Source organism: Kogia breviceps, chromosome 8, assembly GCF_026419965.1.
Source record: "Kogia breviceps isolate mKogBre1 chromosome 8, mKogBre1 haplotype 1, whole genome shotgun sequence".
Taxonomy (NCBI): Eukaryota; Metazoa; Chordata; class Mammalia; order Artiodactyla; family Physeteridae; genus Kogia; species Kogia breviceps.
In genome coordinates, this window is record NC_081317.1 from 68,264,735 (window position 1) to 68,284,567 (window position 19,833).

The 19,833-nt window shown below is 38.1% G+C and overlaps 1 protein-coding gene across 1 annotated transcript in view; it reads left to right on the forward strand.

The window, feature by feature from the left end:
* The window catches only part of GLIS3 (GLIS family zinc finger 3), a 539,325-nt gene that overhangs the window by 179,282 nt on the left and 340,210 nt on the right, over positions 1 to 19,833 (forward strand). The window contains exon 3 of the mRNA XM_067041595.1: positions 16,473 to 16,680. Within this exon, the coding sequence (XP_066897696.1) occupies positions 16,473 to 16,680 (208 nt within the window). The remainder of the gene's footprint in view (positions 1 to 16,472; positions 16,681 to 19,833) is intronic.

The following is a 19,833-nucleotide window of genomic DNA, read 5'->3' on the forward strand; positions in this document are numbered from 1 at the left end:
CAAATAATCAATATGTATTAATTTAGCAAGATTTTCCCCCTTCTTCAACATTAAAGACAAAAATTCATTGATTTCTGACTCATAAAGAGTTTTTGTGAAAGTGTACTCTTCCCTCAGCTTTGTGTGGCTTTTAACACTAAATGAGTATGTTAAGAACTTTATTTAACCAAATTAGGTCAATAATTAAAAAGGATCTTTAGAACAAAGTACATGTTTTATGAAAGACACATAGATAATATATAAGGCTTTGTAGGTTAAAATTGCCAAATTAGTTGTGAGTATCGTGCTTTGTCTCAAATATCTGAGCCTTTTCAGATATGCACTCTATGATCATCTTAGTTTCTTGGAAATGAGCTTTTTAGGCATTTCCATATTTTGTAGTTTATCATATAGATTTAAGTGAAGTATATTTTGTTCAAATTCCAGTGGGCAGAGATGTACAGGATTGAATATAGCTCTGGGCGTCAGAACTGGCTGATGATCATAGTCTGTGTATGTGTGTGTGTGTGAGGAATTGGGGGTAGAAGGAGAAGAGGGGAGGAGAGAGAGGAGAGAAAGTGGTTGAGATTGAAGGTCTCTCTGACAGAAAAGGAATTGATATGACCTGGAGACCTTGCTCTCACAGTCAGGCTGTAAAAGTCAATGTTTAATTCTTAGGTATTACGGGCTTTTTGAATGTTATTAAGATTCATTTTAGCCTTAGTCTTAAGGACTGTGTATTGGGCTTCCTGTGGACTTTACTCATTCTGATCATTTGGTTCTACTATGTAATAGAACAGCAGTCACAGCATTGGCAACCCAAAGAGTTGTTTGATTGAGAAAATAGCACACACAGTTGAACCATCTCTGGAGTTTGCTGGCGGTGTATATTCCCAGTAAGGAGAGGTTGTAATAGTGGCTTGAAAACCTTACCTAAGGTAGAGTAAGTCAGTTCATTCTCTCTGTCATCTGAAAGACTTGCCCACTGACCTCATCCATAGCTTGGTGTTTGATCTCTGTGAGAAATTGATTCACCACTTTTCACAACCCCAATCTAAGATTCTCTGGGGGATCTGGAAAAGTCTGCCTTACCTTTATGAAGGTTATGGCCATTTAAAAACCTTGCTTTTGATGGGCTCAATTCATTTTGGGAAGAAAAATTCTGTGTTTGTGAAAAATGAGAGACACTTGGCTTTTTCAAGGGAGCTGACAGCTATTGGTTTCTCCAGAGAGGATTACTGGTGAAGACAGTTTTGAAGAGAACAAGTAACTCTTTTAAATGAACAGCATGTTCTTGCTTAAATATTTCCCAGACAAATTCTAAAGAAATATAATACAGGTAAGTTTTGTTATGTTCTCATTGTGAATTATGTTTACAAGAAATAAAAATAGGATTAGAATCATAGAGGAGGAAAAGCTTTTTTGTACCGGTGGCTTATGTTTTACATGTCATGAATTATAACCATTTATAAAATTATCTGGTTTCTTGCCCCTACTCATGGTTGATTTTTTCTTCCTCTTTTTCCATCTAGAGAACTTTGAATTATTTTTATTCATAAGTGAAAAATGTATTACAGCTTTATTTCCTTTTATTAATAATTCCTTCTTGCCCTTAACCACATCTCTGACTTTTTGGCATGTAAAGTTCAATGAGCTCATGCTTAATCATGTATAAACAACCATCTAATTATATGGTTTTGAATTTTCATTTGACCGACTAAACAAAAATGACACAGAAAAGAGAAACCTGACAACCTCCCTGTCTTTGGATACCTGGCCTTTCTCTCCCTCACTCTCTATTCTTGCATTTAGTAAAATGCGTGTTAAAACTTATCAAAAAATCAGTTTGCATTTGCCAAGTTTCTGAGGTAAGATTGTTCTTTTCAAGGCTACGTGTCAATAAACAAGTCAGTTAAGCTGAATTATATGTCTTTTTTACAAATTTTTTTCTGACTCCATTCTTTCCTCCTCTAGAGGGAGGTGTTACTAGAATTCCTTGTGCTACTGGTGTCAGATGACAGAGCATCCAGTATTCATGAGACAAGATTTCTCAATCTTCATCCCCTTACTTTCTCTACTGAAGTACAATAACAAGGATACCAGTTGCCACATCTTCCCACCCTCCCCCGGACCACTCTGACTAACACATTTTTGAAAAAAGATAGTGGGAAAGTCTTTCCAAACAAAGGTGCTTACTGTGTTTAAAGAGGAAGGAAGTTGTCCATTCCCTTTTTTTTCTTATTGGCTTGGTCCTAGGATTCAAACATGGAGCAAAATCTCTTCTGAAATTTGCGATGGTTTCACCATAGCTAGCTTGCTGTGCTTGAAAGCAGAAGACCAAAGAAAACTCCCTTTATTATCATTTTTTCTGGATTCTTCACAAGATCAGTACCTAGGAGAGTAGGTTTCGTTATCTAGTACCTAATAACTATAATAGAGAAGAAAGGAAAGGGATACCTTTGAAATTTGGTGAAAGTGATTTATTTTCTCACTAATTCTTCAGCCTTAAGGTATAACTTGATTTCTCAAAGTACTATGACTCTGAAGCATGCATATCTCTAAGTGCTAAAATTTATGTAATTTTATTAAACTTATTATCTAAGTAGGTTTATTTAGAAGCAAATTATATTGACTCCATTTTGAAAATTTAGACTTAGAATGATCTCACTAAGGTGATTGCCTAAACAGTTTTCTTTATTGAAAATATTTTAGCAATACCTTTATAATTTTTCTGCTCATTGTAAGTAGCTAATATTACCCAGTGATTCACAGGTATTTATGTAATATTTTATTTCAAACTGTAGATTTGTATCAAGATTCATGTTCCTCTCATTGTGCAAGAAGATCATATTGAGACTTCTGCCTTTCCTTGTTACTTTTGTTTTGTTGCTGGTGTTTAGAACAAAGAGAAGAACAAATTCTGGCAGACTTTATACTTTGGTTCAGCTGGAGTAGTCAGAAGAGGAGGTATCTAACCACCAAATCAAGGCCTTTACTTAATTGACCTTTGGAGAATTGGGGAGGAATTTTATTTCTCTCCTTCCCATTTACATTTAAAGCCATAGGAATTTTTTATGTTGCTTATGATTTGTTATTCTCTTCTAAGAATTTGTAAACTATTTAGGAAATGTTTTTGATTCAATTAGCATTCAACTTTTTATTCACATTTATTTTCAGCTTTCATATTCAAATTCAGATACATAATAATACTCCTTAAAAAAAGTATTACTTTAGGGAGAACATAAGCACCACTCTTTTTTTTAATTGAATGAAAGATTCTTTAAAGTCTGTAGTGCTTTACAATTTTCCAGTTGTTACGTGATTTCATATAATCCTATAATAACCTTTCTTCCCCTACCCCTATGTTGTTCCTCCCCCCTTTCCAGTTCCCACTGATAACCACTAGTTTGTTCTCTGTGTCTGTGAGTCTGCTTCTTTTTTGTTTTATTCACTAGTTTGTTGCATTTTTAGATTACACATGTAAGTAATATCATATATTTGTCTTTCTCTGTCTGACTTGTTTCACTTAGCATAATGCCTTCCAAGTCCATCCATGTTGCTGCAAATGGTAAAATTTCATTCTTTTTTTATGGCTGGGTAGTATTCCATTGTGTGTGTGTGTGTGTGTGTGTGTGTGTGTGTGTGTGTGTGTACCATATCTTCTTTATCCATTCACCTGATGATAGACACTTAGGTTGCTTCCATACCTTGGTAGTTGTAAATAGTGCTGCTGTGAACATTGGGGTGCATGTATCTTTTCGAATTAGTGTTTTTTGTGGGTTTTTTTTTTTGGAGATATACCCAGGAGTGTAATTGCTGGGTCATATGGTAGTTCTATTTTTAGTTTTTTGGGGAACGTCCGTACTGTTTTCCACAGTGGCTGCACCAATTTACATTCCCACCAACAGTGTAGGAGGGTTCCCTTTTCTCTATATCCTTGATAACATTTGTTATTTGTGTTCTTTTTGATGATAGTCATTCTGATAGGTGTGAGGTGATAGCTCATTGATCTTGATTTGCATTTCCCTGATGATTAGCAATGTTGAGGGTCTTTTCATGTGCCTGTTGGCCATCTGCATTTCCTCTTTGGAAACATGTCTATTCAATTCTTCTGCCCATTTTTTGATCAGGTTGTTTGTTTTTTGGATGTTGGGTTGTATGAGCTGTTTATATATGTTGAATATTAATCCCTTATCAGTCATATCATTTGCAAATATTTTCTCCCATTCAGTTATATTGTCTTTTCATTTTGGTGATGGTTTCCTTTGCTGTGCAAAAGCTTTTAAGTTTAATTAGGTCCCATTTGTTTATTTTTGCTTTTGTTACCTTTGCTTTAGGAGATGGATCCCCAAAAAATTATAAGCACTACTTTTAATTTAGGTTTTTTTTCATACTGGCATCAATCTGTATTATGATTGCTTTTTTGTTTTGATGAGAAAGAATTTGGGTTGGAATTGGTGTTCTCTTTTTTTTGACCTAATTTCATTATTATTAATTCAGTTATTGTTGATATAGTATCTGAATTAGCACCTGTAGGATATAGAGATAAAGCAGTCACAATTACTTTAATGCTAACTCATGCCCCAATTATATTTACAGAAGTGCTTAGATTACTCTAGTTCTCTTGTAAGTTCAAAAATGGCATTAAATAAAGAAACACAGGGAACTTGTACTATGTAGGCCTTAGTCAGATTGTCTGTGTGTTGAGACTTGTGATGTTAAAATTTTAAAAAATATTTTGGTAGTTGGGGTAATGTTATGTAATTTTACACAATGACAAGTTTCAAGTTGCTTGAGCCAAAGGGTAGCTATTTCAGCCTTCCAGTCTCTCCAGTTTTAATTGAATCTGTAGTGGATGTGACTTACTCTACCACTCATGTATAAATGAAAGCATTCTTTAAATTATTTCCTTTAATTGAAAACAAATCAGACTCCAGTACCCTGAAATTTAATCTCAGTTATTTTTGGTTGGAGTACCTAATACCTTGCCAGAGAGATGAGATCCCAGGGTCTTTGTGCAGAACAGAATATACCAAGAGAGCTTTTCTGGTTCTTGGTCCAGGTTGATGCTGAGGTGCCTGCTGACCAAGCCCACATGGCCTCTAGAAGTCTGCTCCTTGTGCATTGCTTGGGCACAGAAAGCTTTGCCAGAGTTGAAGAGCTGGGAGCCCTTAGACCTAGAGCCTGGCCTTTGTACATTTGCCATTGCAGACATTCTCTTCACCCTCACTGCCTTCTCTGAGAGCTGCCTCACTACTTGGGGGACTGTCAAACTGATGTTCTTCCCAGACTTTGGGCAATCTCCCTTCTCTTGGCGTTCTCTTCATAGGTACTCAGAGCATTTGGGTAATCTCAGTGGATTTAGGCCTCCCCACAGGACTAGAAGAAAGGACAAAATCAAGCAGTGTCTACTTTTGGCCCTTTTTTAATAACTACCCTGAGACAAAGGAGCACAAAATACATGCAGCAGCTCAACAAATTTTCTTGCATATACCTGGGCTGCTGAATGGACTTTGGAGCCCAGAGTCAAGAATCTAAAGCCTAGAAATAAAAGATATCTGGTTGATGAGACAGTTGAACAACGTGTGTGACTTCTGGATGCAGAAAGCTGGGCATTTTCTGGTTCTTAGAAATATGGATGACTTAATTTTTAGTATAAGAGAATGTAATCTCCACAACTGCCATTTCTTTGGGTCAGATGCTTCTGGGCATCTCATCTGAACTTGCAACCCTGTGTAGAATGTGTAACAGAAAAAATTATGATATGTATGTATCTCTTTGGACAGTTCTGCAGAATTACTATTTGGTGGAAAACAAGTTAGCCTAGTAGCTTTTAGTGATGGCTGTGTAAGTTGTGACTTTTAGATGCTAAGAAGTTATCTCTGTTATGAAGGATTGAATAGGATTTTCCCTTGGAACCAGCTCTTAGGTCCTAAAAAAAAGTTCCATTGATTTGCATTGACTGCCTTAGACGACTCTCCCTTCGTGTCAAGTCATGTGTGTGTGTAGGGAGTAAGGAGACATGCAGCAAACTAGTAATATTTCCAGCTGTTCAGGAACTTAGAGATAAGGACGTATCAACAGTTGTGTTCACCAGGGATCTCTGTCTTTCTTTCTTCTATATCACAACTCACATTTAAGAGGGAACTTCTCAATTTTATTTGTCCCCTTGAACTATATTTGCCTTAGAAGTCATGTTCTTTATTCATTCACCCAACAAGTATTTGTTGAGTACCTCTTCTCTGACAGGGGTCCCAGTCATTGTTCCATACAATTAGAGGTCTTACCAGTGGGCAGCTTTGCCATTTCTCTTCCAGTCTCTGTTTTTGGTTGGCCTAGAGGGGAAAAGCAGCTTAGGGAAAACACAATGTTAATTTATGGAGAAGGGTCTGGAATCTAGTACTTCTTACAGCCCCTTCAACAACCCTCTTATTTTTTTTCTTCATAAGATAATTTGGGGTTGCTCTGTCCCTTTTATTCACCTCTGCTCAACCTGGTCCAGGCCTTGTCACTGCATCCTGAGCTCAAAGCAACATCTTCCTACATTGCTCTGCTTTCTTATGTGCTGAAAATAGTGAAATTGTCTTCTTCATAGTCCCTCATCACATCACACTCATGCTTAAAAGCCTACAATAGTTCTTTTGGAGGACCTAGCCTTAGATGGCCTGTGTAATCTAAGAATGCTTTAATAAGAGCATGAATACCTAAGGCTTATAGAGTACTTACTATATGCTGGACACTATTCTAAGTGCTTATATATTTTGACCTATTAGTTCTCCAAACAGCCTCATGAAGGTAGGTACAATGATCATCCCCATTTTCTAGGTGAGGAAACAGAGGCACAGAGAGGTTAAGGAACTTGCCCAAGGTCACAGAGCTGGTAAGTGAAGCCATTTTGGCTCTAGCATCTCTATCCTTTACCACTTCCCCATGCTGCCTCCATATGCCTTCATAGTACATTTCCTCACTTCACTTTGGTAAACACCCTTTCTGTACTGTCCTCTGCCCTCTGGCCATTAAAAGGCTCAGATCAAGTTTCACCTCCTCCACCAAGCCTCCTCCAGTTTAACAGATCTTTTTCTTGTTTGATCTATCTCTTTGCTCAGCATATGGTAACTCAGTTTAAGATTGGGTGTTTCCTCCTGTCAGAATGGCCATCATCAGAAAGAACACAAATAACAAATGTTGGCAAGGTTATGGAGAAAAGGGAACCCTCCTATACTGCTGGTGGGAATGCAAATTGGGGCAGCCACTGTGGAAAACAGTATGGAGTTTCTCCAAAAAACTAAAAATAGAACTACCATATGACCCAGCAATTCCAATCCTGGGTATATATCCAAAAAGACCCCCAAAACATTAATTTGAAAAGATATATGCACCCCAATGTTCACAGCAGCAGTATTTACAACTGCCAAGGTATGGAAGCAATCTAAGTGTCTATCATCAGGTGAATGGATAAAGAAGATATGGTACACACACACACACACACACACACACACATATACACACACACACAGGAATATTACTCAGCCATAAAAAAGAATGAAATTTTGCCATTTGCGGCAATGTGAATGGACTTGGGGGGCATTATGCTAAATGAAATAAGTGAGACAGAGAAAGACAAATATTGTATGATATCACTTATATGTGGAAAATAAAAATACAAACTAGTGAATAAAACAAAAAAGAAGCCAGGCTCACAGATATAGAGAACAAACTAGTGGTTACCAATGGGGAGAGGGAAAGGGGGGGCAATATAGGAGTAGGGGAAGTAAGGTTATTATGGGATTATATGAAATTATGTGTGTGAAACTTTTGAAAATTGTAACACACTATAAATTTTAAAGAATCTTTCATTCAATTAAGAAAAAGATTGGGTGTTTCCTAATTGTTTCACGTGTTGATTAAAACTCTTTCCAGGGCTTCCCTGGTGGTGCAGTGGTTGAGAGTCCGCCTGCCGATGCAGGGGACACGGGTTTGTGCCCTGGTCTGGAAGGATCCCACATGCCGCAGAGCGGCTGGGCCCATGAACCGTGGCCGCTGGTCCTGCGCGTCCGGAGCCTGTGCTCTGCAATGGGAGAGGCCACGGCAGTGAGAGGCCCACGTACTGCAAAAAAACCCACAAAAAACTCTTTCCAACTGGTCAGAAGCTCTTTAGGGGAAAACCCAATGGCCTAGGACTCCATTAGTACAGCACAGCACCAAGCCCACAGGTGGTGCTTAATAAACGTGACCTGTTCATGGGCTTTGGGAAACTGAGCCAGTTTTCTCCCATTAAAGTATGCTTCCTTCCTCCTTTTTTTTTTTCTCATCCTTTCTTATATTTTTGGAAGTCCTATTTTTATAGAGTAAGTATAATTTCACCTTGAATTCATATATTTTCACAGATTAATCCCATGTGTAAGCCTTGATGTAAGCCTACTAAATTAGATGGTAAGCAAGAATTGTTTAACCCATCTGTGTATCCACACTCCCTAGAGTATATACTATAGCACAGAGCAGGGGCACAATAAAAGAATACCTGATCAGTGAGAGATGAATTACTGAACTATGCCAGTACTGGTATTTCAGTTTTTCAGAGTAATGGTTTGCTTATTTAACAAATATATCCATTCTCTTCTCGTGGGATTGTTAGAAAATTTGTCAAGGGAAAAGCAGTAAAATGTGCTTACATTTCCTCTTTAGTTTTCTAGGCTAATTGTTGGTGAACTTTATTTAACACTCTTGCTATACTAAGAGTCTCTATGGAGCAAAGCAGCTTTCAGTTAACTTGGCAAATCATTACAAGAGAGAACAGAAGGGTCAGCATAAGCACTCTGTACTAATTAGTTGATAATTGATGTACAATAGCTGACTGATGGGACTTTAGAATATAAACTTTGGGAATGCTGTTTAATATATCTTTACATCTTTATGAGGTGGTTTGGAGCTATGTGTTCTTAATAACATGTTATCAGGAGTGCCCAGTGGTGGGGAGCAAGACTGAGACTTCATGTCCAGGAATCCAGGGCACTGAGTGGTTCAGAAAGGAATATGATATTTTTTAATCTCTCAGAGTATAAATACGATTCCATTTAATGCAGGGATAAAATAAAAATGAGTAATGCTGGTGATTCCATACTTTGTGGCCAACATTCCTGAATACTGACTAAGGTTAGAAGAGTGTTAGTGTGAAAGTTATATTCTTTCTGGGATAAACTTGGTAGGTTTCCTGAGGGCAGAGTCGTGGGAGATTGCCCAATTCGTGGGAATCTTCATTAATCTAGATTAGGATTTAATCTATTTATTATCTGGGATCAAGTAATTAATTTCAGATTGGAGTTACAAAAATAGCCTTTATATGACCTCCTCCTCCTTTTTAAACTTGATCTTCTAAATCTTTATCAACCAATTATATAATCCACAGTCTTACTCTTAGCTTGCTTCCCTAACCGTTGCCTTCTTACTCTGTCATTTACTACCACATGATCTTCTCCTCATTGTTTGTCCAGCTTCTGGTTCATGTACTCCTCAATCCTTTCTCCCCATCTCCACCAGATTAATCTTGGGTGAACTTGGCTTCTAGTGGGATGTACCACTATCTATAGCACAGGGTCCCAGGTGCATGTCAGCAGGCCAGTTATACCATCATCATCTGGCTTAGTTGGTTTGAAGTGAAGCCTATGAATTTGCATTTTTGAAAAGCTTTCCTGGTGACCCTAATGGGCAGCCAGGTTTGGAGCCATTGGTGAATACATAATGTCCAGTTGTTAAATCAGGCCCCCCAGCCTGACTAAACAAGTCCTCTAAGTCTGTCTTCTCCCTTTTTTCTGGTCAAGCCCCCTCATGCAGACAACCCTTCATTTCCCTAGCACACCATGCCCCCTCCCTTCTGTTTCCGTGTCTACACCTTACTGTTTCCTTCGCATTCATGTGATCGTTTTCATGTTTTACCTCATTGTTTTCTAAAGAGTGTTCTTTAGTATGCCAGTCTTGGTTGAGTCACAGGGGAAAAAAAGTACCCTAAACAAATATATTTTGCATATTATTTGCTCCTCTGGGAGATTTATTTTCAGCATTTGCAATTTTTAAAGGCTCTGAGAAGACCTGTAGTAAAGAGATATGTTTAACTTTGTTATATTAGAGTTTCCCAAAGCTATTTGACTATGGATCTCTCCATGACCCCACCTTATTTGTTTTCACTGAACACCTTTGGACTTCCTGAAGACCTTTGGGAAATGCCTTTTTGGTTAAAATTGTTCTTCAGTGAATTATCTAGTAAACAGTGATTTCCACCTTTTCTGAACTCCCGTCTCTATGATTCAGTCTCATGCTTTATTCTGTACAGTCTAGTATCATTATCTGATTGTTCCTAGATGAGTGCGTCTTATGTCTACAGAGCTGTAAGCTCCATGGAGGCAGGATGCTCTACTCAGTAGTCCTTACCTCTCTTAAGTTTTGTGCAGTTTTGAGCATTCGTAACATACACTAAATTTAAATGCTTTGCCCCTGAATAAGGAAGCCAGCTATTTCATTCTGATTCTCATCCTTTGGTGTTCTTAGTCATTTACCCTTGCCTTAACTGTATTTCAGAGTAACACACTACACAGTCACATGTATTCATGAAGCTGTCACTACTGTATTTCAGCAGTAAAACATTACAAATCTGACAAAACTCTATATAGCAAGCCTAGTATGTTTAGTATGCAAGAATATCTTATTTCTAGTTCTAGGGAGGAGTATGAATGAAAGCTGGGGAGAGTCTAAGAGTAAGATAAGATGGGAGTGAGGAAAGGCCCGAAGTCTGGAGTCCATCGATGGGAGGATAAGTCTACTGTGTGTTGAGTGGAAGGCCTTGGGTGGGGAGGTATCAGCATGCCATCCTTGGTCACTCAGGAAAAGAGGTGCTAGAAATATCAGAAAGGTACCAGAAATGAGTTCTTTAATAAAATATAACTAACATTTATAATGTATTTATTAAGTGCTAGGCCCTAAATATATTACACATATTAGATCATTTAATCCTCAGAACAACTCAATGAGGTAAGTACTAGTATTAACCCTATTTTAGAGATCAGAACACTGAGACACAGAAAGTTGAGTAATTTGCCCAAGGTCACATGGCCATTCAGTGGTGGAGCTAGGGCACAAATCCATGCTTTTAACTATTGTGCTGTGCGCTGTTACCTCTCACTTCTTTTCTTTCTCTGGTTTTCTACTTTTCCATCAACCTTCAGTGCCCGGGTGTCCATTGATTTACTATTCCATTCTTGAAGTTCCATCTCAGCAAAACCTTTCCTTGAAATGCATGATCCTGGATTTGAAAACAGTTGCTCTAAAGGGTGTTATTGGGATAATTAGTAATATTTGACTATAAATTGTATATTATGTACTAGTACTATATTATTGCTAAATGTCTTGAATTTGATGATTGTGTTATGATTATGTATTTAGGGGTGAAGGGCATAAAAACTATGGCTTATTATTATAGTTCAACAAATTAATGTTAATTAAAACAATAATCTTATATATAGAGAGATGGATAGTTGAATAGATAGATCAACAGATGGAATTTATCAATTGATAAATTAGATAAAGAAGATTCATGTACTACTTACTATTCTGTAGGTTTGAAATGTTTTAAAGTGAAAGATTGGGAAGAAAACCCTGATCCTTAGAGATGGTAAAGCATATAATAATATATACTAACCCTTTCAATCCTCATAACAACCCTATGTATTAGGTACTATTACTGTCCTAATTTTTAGGGACAGGATACTGAGGCACAGAGACTTTTAAGGACCTTGCTCAGTGTTGCACAGCCAGTGGGTGGGTGAGACAGAACTCAAATCCTGATATGCGTTATTTCTGTTTCCAAAACACTCTGCATATGTGTTAGGTTGAACTATATAGAAACTGCTCTTATTTGATCATGTTTGACCTGTAAAGAAAGACATTTCATATGACCCAATCTAGGAGCAGGGATCTCTTTTATATAATGGTTGCTTTGGTATTCCTCTTCATGGGCAGACTGTGGGCTCTGTGAGGGGATGGGACTCTGTCTATCTTGCTCACCATTGTCTCCAGGGACTGCCCAGCTCATGACTGGCATTTGGTTAGTGTCAGTTGATGAACAATTACAATCAAAAAGAACTTTGATTACTTCTCCCTGTCCCCTCCCATATATATATATATATATATATATATATATATATATGCTATTTCTGTTCCCCCAATATCTCTGTCATTTTTAGAGGAACCAGTGGATAAACATAAATCATTCTGAAAGTTGCAACCTCAGCAGGGGTAATTGCAACATAGTCAACTATTTGACTTCAAGAGAACTCTTTCAACTAATGAAGATGTTAATTAAAAACATGCCCCTGCTAAGATGACCTCTCAGTTCAGGAAATGCAAAACGTTTGCGCTCCCCACCAGCATGCAGTGATTTTGGCTAGAATGCATGTAGTACTCAGAATGCCATCCACTTGAATCCTTATTTGAGCAGTAAACACATTTTTAAGAAACACTGTACAGTCTCTAAAAATAAGCAGTATTTCAAAATGAAAACCAGCATACAAGTAGTTGGCACATCTGGTAGTCAGAAAAGTTGTATGGTTTGTTTTCAGGGAATGACAAGCCAAGGAATGTTCAAACTTGGCCAGCTGAAAACTTTTCTTCTATCTGTGATGACACCTGGTTTTAAAAAAGTTGGCTCCAGGCTCAAAGCAGAAAGAAATGGGTAGAGAATTAAATAGTATCATTTACTTGTATCTTGTTTTGTGCAAGGAATTATAAAGAACTGTTTTCTTCGTACTTCAAGAGAATGTAGGGAAAAAAAGTGATGACAGGCATGAACAATAATGACAACAACAACTACAACAAAAATTGCAGCTAACATCCATCAAGTACCTACTATGCCCTAGGCAATGTGTGAAGTCCTTTAGGTGTGTAATTAATACTAGATGAACAATAACACCTTATAAAGTGGTGTTGTTTTTATTCCCATTTTACAGATGAGAACACATAGAGATAAACACAAATGTTTAAGTAATTCGCCCAAGTCACACAACCAACCTGGGTTGGGGGTTCCCAAGCAGGCTGTCTCCAGAGCGCATACTACAATGCACTACACAGTTCTGAGCAGTCTGGAGGTGTTCATTCTGTCCGGCATTATGAAAAATAATTGGAGTTAGATGGTTGCATTAAGCACAGTGGTTCTTGATCAAACTGTTATTTGCCTCCCTGTGTGAGAGTGATGATGCCATTTTACAGAACATTCTTACAGCTGCTCCACAAACATAATGTGTTCCCAAGAAATTTACCGTATAGCTTCATGCTAAACGAATGTGATAGTCAGAAGCTGTCACTCCTCTATGGTTAGATGAGGCTCAAGTTGACCAGTGAATTTGGGAGTAGGAGGTGTTATAGTGAAAATGATGGAGACACTAGGGAGCGGAGGATTAACGTTTCTTTATTACAGACGGAGAAAATACTGTGACTGTGACTGTGAGGATCCAGGGTATAGGGTTACAAGGGCAGCCTTGACCAGTGTAAAATTCTAATCCAGGGAGATGGATTTTTAGTTACTACTCCCGCAGCTTCATCTTCCATTCAGACCTAGTGAGTCACACTGTGGAGAAATATCAAAGGATTGACTTAGTTTGAGTCTGTTTTTGAAAAATGGCACTGTGTTAGACAAGAAGATCAGGAGGGCTTCAGTGGAAATAATGTGTCAGTATTTAATATCATGTATAACTATCTTTTATTTTCATTCATTCATTCATTCGTTCTTAGCTTCATTGACAGACTTTATTGTGTACTGTATAGGCCCTGGGCTAGGTGCTGAGGAAGCAGCAATATCTCAGACAAGAGCTTTGTCTTTAAAAAGCAATAAAGTATAAACGGATGACAGGCATGTAAACATTTCCGTTCCCTGAAGGTGCTGAGGCAAATGTGTTACGAAAGACTGTGGGGGAACGAAAAGAAGAATTGGTCAGATTTGCCCAGTTGGAAGTGGGGGAGAGGGAGTCACAGAGAAGGTGGCATTTGAATCAAGACCTTGAAGACAGAGGTGCTCCTAGGTAGACAAGTGAGAGTAAGGCTGTGCCAAGCAGAGAGAAAAGCAGGAACAAGAAAAGGGTTAAAATAATTTTTTCAGCAATCTTATTGGTATTTATCTATGCTAGGGTGTGCATTGTTTTCACATCAGATTATCTCTGAAATATCAACACCATGTACTAGTTTAATGTTCTTACTGGTATATAAAATAATGGTATGACTTATAATATATGGCATCTAAGATTTGATGAAATAACGTATTAATATGCTTTGACACCAAGTAGTATTTGTTGGGCATGCTGTTCCAGCTGCTAGTATGTCTTTGTTTTAGAGGTAGATATTAATACCATTTTATGGTGAAGGAAACAGGCATGAAATGAATGAGTTCCTTAGATGAATATGTGACACTGAATTTGACGGAATACCTGACATCTAATGTTGCTTTTGATAGCAGTGGCTGGTAGGGATAGACCCTGGGGATAGAATTCAAGTGTCTTATATACTGGGCTAGCATATGAACCATTACACTGCCTTTATCCAAGGTAAAAAGGGGGTTTGAAAATCACATGTAGCTTGTTGGAATTTATAAAGATATTAAGTTGGGGCTTCCCTGGTGGCGCAGTGGTTGGGAGTCTGCCTGCCGATGCAGGGCACGGGTTTGTGCCCCGGTCTGGGAAGATCCCACATGCCGCGGAGCGGCTGGGCCCGTGAGCCATGGCCGCTGGGCCTGTGCGTCTGGAGCCTGTGCTCCGCAACGGGAGAGGCCACAACAGTGAGAGGCCCGCGTACCCCCCCCCCCCCACACACAAAGATATTAAGTTTATGATCATTGCACCAAAATGTACCCACTACTCTTGGTGTCAAGATGAAGCCCTGATGGTACAGTGTTATATGAGTTATGAAAACAGAGAGACTATCATCTATAACTGATCTTTCAAGGCACGAGAAGATACATCAGATAGAAGCTGCAGGGAGAGGGGAAGGTTCCAGTCTGTGTATCTGAAAAAAAAAAAAAAAAATCAGACAAATTTCTTTTGGACCTTTCTTGGATCTTGGAAAGTATCCAAGGAAGAAACTAAGCATCCAGCACCTAAACTTAAGGACACAGGTGCCATGAAAATACACTCCTGTAGACTCTGTTTCTGCTCTGTCAGTAAATCCTGTGTGATTTACTGACACAAGTCAGTTACCACTTGGATTTTAGTTTCCCAGAGGGCTGGACTAGAGAAGGCTTCCTACTAGCTAAAGATGCTGTGACTCTCCTAGTACTTTGGAGATGTGGTTTCATTGATAAGAGCACTGGTGATTACTCTAAGGTCTTGTTTATCCTTAGTTTGTGGGCTTTTGGAAGAGAATGTTACAAAAGATAAAGAAGTCGTTTTTTTTGGCTATTAACCTAATTTTTGAGAAGACAAAATAAAAAATTATACTCCTTAGGGCTAAGGAAAGTTACCATGATGCTTTTCTACTACTTTGATCCCAAATATATCAACGAGAAAGATGGTGAATTTGGTGAGAAAATTTTAGAGCCAATTTGCCAGAAAAACCTGAGATCATATTTATTTTGATTTATTTGAAATGGGAACTGAGACTGGACCAGGTAGTTTGCAAAAAATGTTTGAAAAAGTATATCCATGCAAAAAGAATGTCTAGAATGATTCAACCACTATTATTATTTTTTATAAATGAGTCATGGCAGTGTTTACCTTTCTCCTCTTTGCTCTTCACGTTTCTGTAATGGCACAGATTATTGAGGGTTTCTTTTTTATCCTTTCCCCTCTGGGATATGTACCAAATTTTACTACGTTCAAAGATTGTTACTAATGAAATGAAAAATTTATGTCAAATTTGGTTAACATGCTACTTTTAGAATGAATGTTTTGTTTAGGGTTCTCTCATCTTGATTTTTTAAAAAACTGGGTGTATGTCCAATGAAAATATATTAGGATGAAGAGGAAAAATAAAGATTGGAGAGACACAGCCAGTCTATATCCTTTTAAAGAGGCTCTTGAAAGACCAGACTTGGAATGAAATGAACCAGTTAAATAAGTTTTTTTTAAGGAGTGTCAACTTTCCTTGCTGGGTCATTCAAGATATTAGTTGTTCTAGAAAAAAACATGGTTTGATACAAGTAATCCCATCTACTTACCACCTTAACCCTTTAGGTAAAGAGATGATAAAATATGATTCTTAATATAACTGGACACTTCTATATAGAAGAAGCAAAATGTAAGCATATTTTGTATGTGATTATAGAAGGGTTTCTATTGTAGCATTATGGATTTTTCATTGGATTTAGAGAAAGCTTTTTTCTATCACTAATACTGAAAAAAAAAAAAGATGATCCAAGGACTGTCTCTAAAGATGAGTCCTGATATAAGTGTGCACATATGTGTATTTACTGATTTCTGATATAAGGGACATGAAAGCTAACCTGATTCATTTGTTTTTAGGGGCTCTTGGCTTTGGGCCTCAGTGCAAGTCCATTGGAAAAGGCAGCTGCAACAATCTAGTGGTCACCAGCAGTCCCATGATGGTTCAGCGACTGGGACCCATTTCACCACCAGCAAGCCAGGTCTCTACAGCATGCAACCAGATCAGTCCTAGCTTACAGAGGGCAATGAATGCAGCCAACCTGAATATACCTCCTTCAGATACCAGGTCTCAAGTTACTTTTTTTTTTTCCCCTTCTTATGGTATAATCACACCCATGACTGTTTTTCCTTTCCTTACTGAATGCATGCCCACACAACACACACACACACACACACACACACACACACACACACACACACACACACACACACACACACTCAAGCAGCTCTTTTAATTTGAGCTTTGTAGGGGAATGTGTATAAAAACTGTGTGTGCCATATCATCTTAATTGGGAAGAATGGTTTAATACCTGCTGTCTTACAATGTGAGTGAAATTAAGGCCCACTTTGAGATTTTGGGGCCTCTGTGACTGAATACCAGTGTGTTAATCTGTTGATTCCTTGTGAAGCAGGTCATATCATGGCCTAGAAAGATAAGATGTTCCATGCACATCCATCTTAGCTGCTCGTTTTTCAGTGTATGTGTTGTAGCATCCTAAGGCTACTTTACAGTTGTTTTGTCTGTCCGTACATACATTCACCCATCTAACCAAGTATCTTAAATATTTATGGTTCTGCATAATACAATAGTTGAAGTTTAGGGAGATAGTTGAAAAAGTAAAGATAGAAATCATGAATTTCAAGACTTTATGATGAGTCTAGGAAGACATACTTTCGTGTGTGAGTTACATAACATTTCAACACAATGTCTGATTAGGTGCTGGAATAAGTAGGTCCAATAAATGCTATATACATCTATCTCCATGGGAGATAATTGAATAGGGAAATTACCTTCTCAAACAAATTTTTATATCTCTTAAGGTTGATATTACAGGGGACATAAAACCTAAATACTGTTTAATGTATAAGGTCTCTTTCTATGTTTGAAATGAATTATTTCATCCTCTGTAAGTAGTCTTCTTAGAGAAATACAATCCAAACTTTTTGCCTTAGTTCCGGATCTGTTGTAACTGATTTTGCAAAGGAATTGGACCTCTCTTCTGTGGACCTCTGTTCCTCTTCTTGGGGGAATGGAATCTGCTTAGATGCCTTGTAGTTCTGGGTTCTGTTTCTTCCTCTTCTTCCTCCCCTTCCTTTTTCTTTTCCTCTTATCCCCCTTTCCCCCTCTTGTGTCTCTGCACTGTCCTCCTAGCTGCTATTCGAGACTCTGAAATCACAGTTCCTGGATCATTTTTTATGCCAATTTTTTCATGAGATGGAAACTTGTTTTTCACCTGAGATTTTTTTTTGTGATGGGAAGCTGCTCCTGTCATTTTCCTATTGATGATTATGCCTTGAGGGACTCTTCAGACTTGCTGAGTATTGCATGTAAAATTAACTGTACTCATGGGGTAGGTGTCATTGGGAAGCCTTCAGCTTCTTGTCTGTGGCAAGTCCAGCCCATGCCTTGAAGGCAGAGAGTCATAATTAATGGAGAAACTGAAGGTAGGCAGGGCACAGGCTGCTCCAGCCATGCATGTATCTAGTGCAATCCCTTTCATGGGTTGGGCAGAGAAGGGTCATTATCTCAGTGTTTTCTGGCATATTTGATTCCTTAGCATAAATTTTTATACTTAAAGGATAACATCTTAGAAATGCATTGACATATATGTTTTGACTATGTATTCTGTGAGTCCTTCTATGGAAATAATTTTTTGCAGAATGAGCAAAGAAACAGGAGTTGGGAAGTGGCTTGGTGAAATATCGAATTTACTATATAGCAATTTGGAAAGGTCACATTTAGTTGTGATACTTAAATTGGTTTGTGTGGTCCATAAGAGGAGAGATAGGACAGGAGGCAGCAGTTCAACTTGAAGGCATTTTGCTATCTAGAGATGAAGAGAAGATGGAGAGAGAATCAGCTTTGTCTGTTGGGGGCATGCCTGGGGGGAGGGGGAGGAGGGTGGAGAGCTGGATGGGGACATAACTGTTCAGTCTGAGTGATGGCCACCCTATAAAAAGCTGTAAAATTTATTGTTTTTTCCTGATTATCTATGTAATTCTTACTCATTGTAGAAAATGTAGAAAATATGGACAAGCACAAGACAGTATATGATAGTCATCCCGAATCCTACCACTCACAGGCAACCATGGGTGGAATTTTGATATATATCCTTTTAGCTATAGCCAAACATATACATCATAAGCATAGGTTTCCCTTTCCATTAAATTGATCTATAATCTACATAGTATTATATTTACTTTTTTCGTTAATATAAACACTTTCCTTTGTAATAATCTTTTGTGGTAAAAATATATTTAGCATCATATAATGACTTCTTCCTGCCCAAGATTCCATTTTATTAAAAAGTATATAAATAAAACTATAATTTTTATCAGTATCTTATTACTGGGCATTTGTTTCCCTTTATTTCATTATTATAAGTAATACTTTATTGGATCAATTCTGTAAGTCTTGTTGCACATCTCTTTTTCATGACATATATATGCATATATATATGCATATATATATATACATATATATGTAGTCATTCTCTTAAGCATCATTTTGAGGAATTCCTTGTCATATATACGTTAGTTTTTTTTTTTTTTTTTTTTTTTTGCGGTATGCGGGCCTTTCACTGTTGTGGCCTCTCCCGTTGCGGAGCACAGGCTCCGGACACGCAGGCCCAGCGGCCATGGCTCACGGGTCCAGCTGCTCCACGGCATGTGGGATCTTCCTGGACCGGGGCACGAACCTGTGTCCCCTGCATTGGCAGGCGGACTCTCAACCACTGCACCACCAGGGAAGCCCTACGTTAGTATTTCTTTTGAGCTTGGTGTTGAACCAAGCAATTCAGCTTGGTCATTACACCTCTTATGGCCCCATGAGAATTACTGAGCTCTTGCTTCACCAGCTACCCTAACCTATTTCACTGTTGGTTTCTGAGTTTTTCATATTGCTTTTATTTTGTTTGAGTTATTTTTCTTTGACATATAGCTTCAAATTAACCAGTCACCAGAAATAATATGCTTAGGATTAGATCAACATATGGAAATGGAGATTTCTCTAAGTATGGTGATAGAATCACAGCTCTTTGTCACTTTCTTTCCCATAGGCTTGGTGTGGGTAGCAGCAGGGATTATAGGCAAGAGTTCTTTGCAATCTTTCACAGTCATTCAGCATATTGTTTCAGAAGGAGAACAGAAAATGTGTGTTCCAGTTGTAGCTTGTGTGACTTTAAGCCTCGTACACCAGGTCTTTTAATCAAGCAGAGCA